Raw genomic sequence first — 695 nt, 5'->3', positions numbered from 1 at the left:
CTGATGGGGAGGAGGAAGGGAATGAAATCATTGTAAACGGACCTGGCATGGGGAGGTTTGGAGGGGCAGACAGATTGGTGCAGGTCAGCTACGCTGCTCTGCCGACCCTCAGCACGCACACGCCGCCGCTGGGGACCGTGGTCACCGAGGCCGACACCGTGATGAGCTTCGTCAACCTGGGTGAGTCTTCCTCCGTCAGTAAATAATTCCCCACAATGTGAAACTGTTTCTTTATCACCAGAGTTAGATGGCAGAGCAGGTTTCTCCTCGGGGTCTGACCGCAAAAAGTAAACTTTGTGAAGGTGGAAATGTCACTGTGTGTGTGTGTGTGTGTGTGTGTGTGTGTGTGTGTGTGTGTGTGTGTGTGTTTTAGCTGCTTTGAACATTTGTCTCCACTGAGGATCAAACCCAGTATCTCTGTGGATGAACTATACTGATAGGTTTCCGTTTCAGCCCAGTATTAAGTCCAACAGCAGGGACGGATCTATTGACATGTGGATGGGGTGGCCAGGCTCGGGCACGGACTCAGAGAGGGTGGCACGTATGAAATAGCCACACATTATGAAGAATCTAAGTGTTTATCTTGTGTAAACACAGTGGTTTCTTTAAGTTTAGCTGCAATCCTTATTTCCTCCCAGCTGGAGTCATCTCCGCTGCACAGCGTCCCCCCCCCCCCCCCCCCCGCCCGGCCCCCA

The 695-nt window shown here is 52.4% G+C and overlaps 1 protein-coding gene across 1 annotated transcript in view; it reads left to right on the top strand.

Annotated features, from left to right (window-relative positions):
- The window catches only part of bmp8a (bone morphogenetic protein 8a), an 8,814-nt gene that overhangs the window by 1,030 nt on the left and 7,089 nt on the right, over positions 1-695 (top strand). Inside the window, exon 2 of the mRNA XM_020618514.1 lies at positions 5-180. Coding sequence (XP_020474170.1) covers positions 5-180 — 176 coding nt within the window. The remainder of the gene's footprint in view (positions 1-4; positions 181-695) is intronic.

The sequence above is a fragment of the Monopterus albus genome, unplaced genomic scaffold, assembly GCF_001952655.1.
Source record: "Monopterus albus unplaced genomic scaffold, M_albus_1.0 scaffold206.1, whole genome shotgun sequence".
In the NCBI taxonomy this organism is placed as follows: domain Eukaryota; kingdom Metazoa; phylum Chordata; class Actinopteri; order Synbranchiformes; family Synbranchidae; genus Monopterus; species Monopterus albus.
The sequence above is the reverse complement of the archived record's forward strand: the minus strand, read 5'-3'. Positions and strand labels throughout refer to the sequence as shown.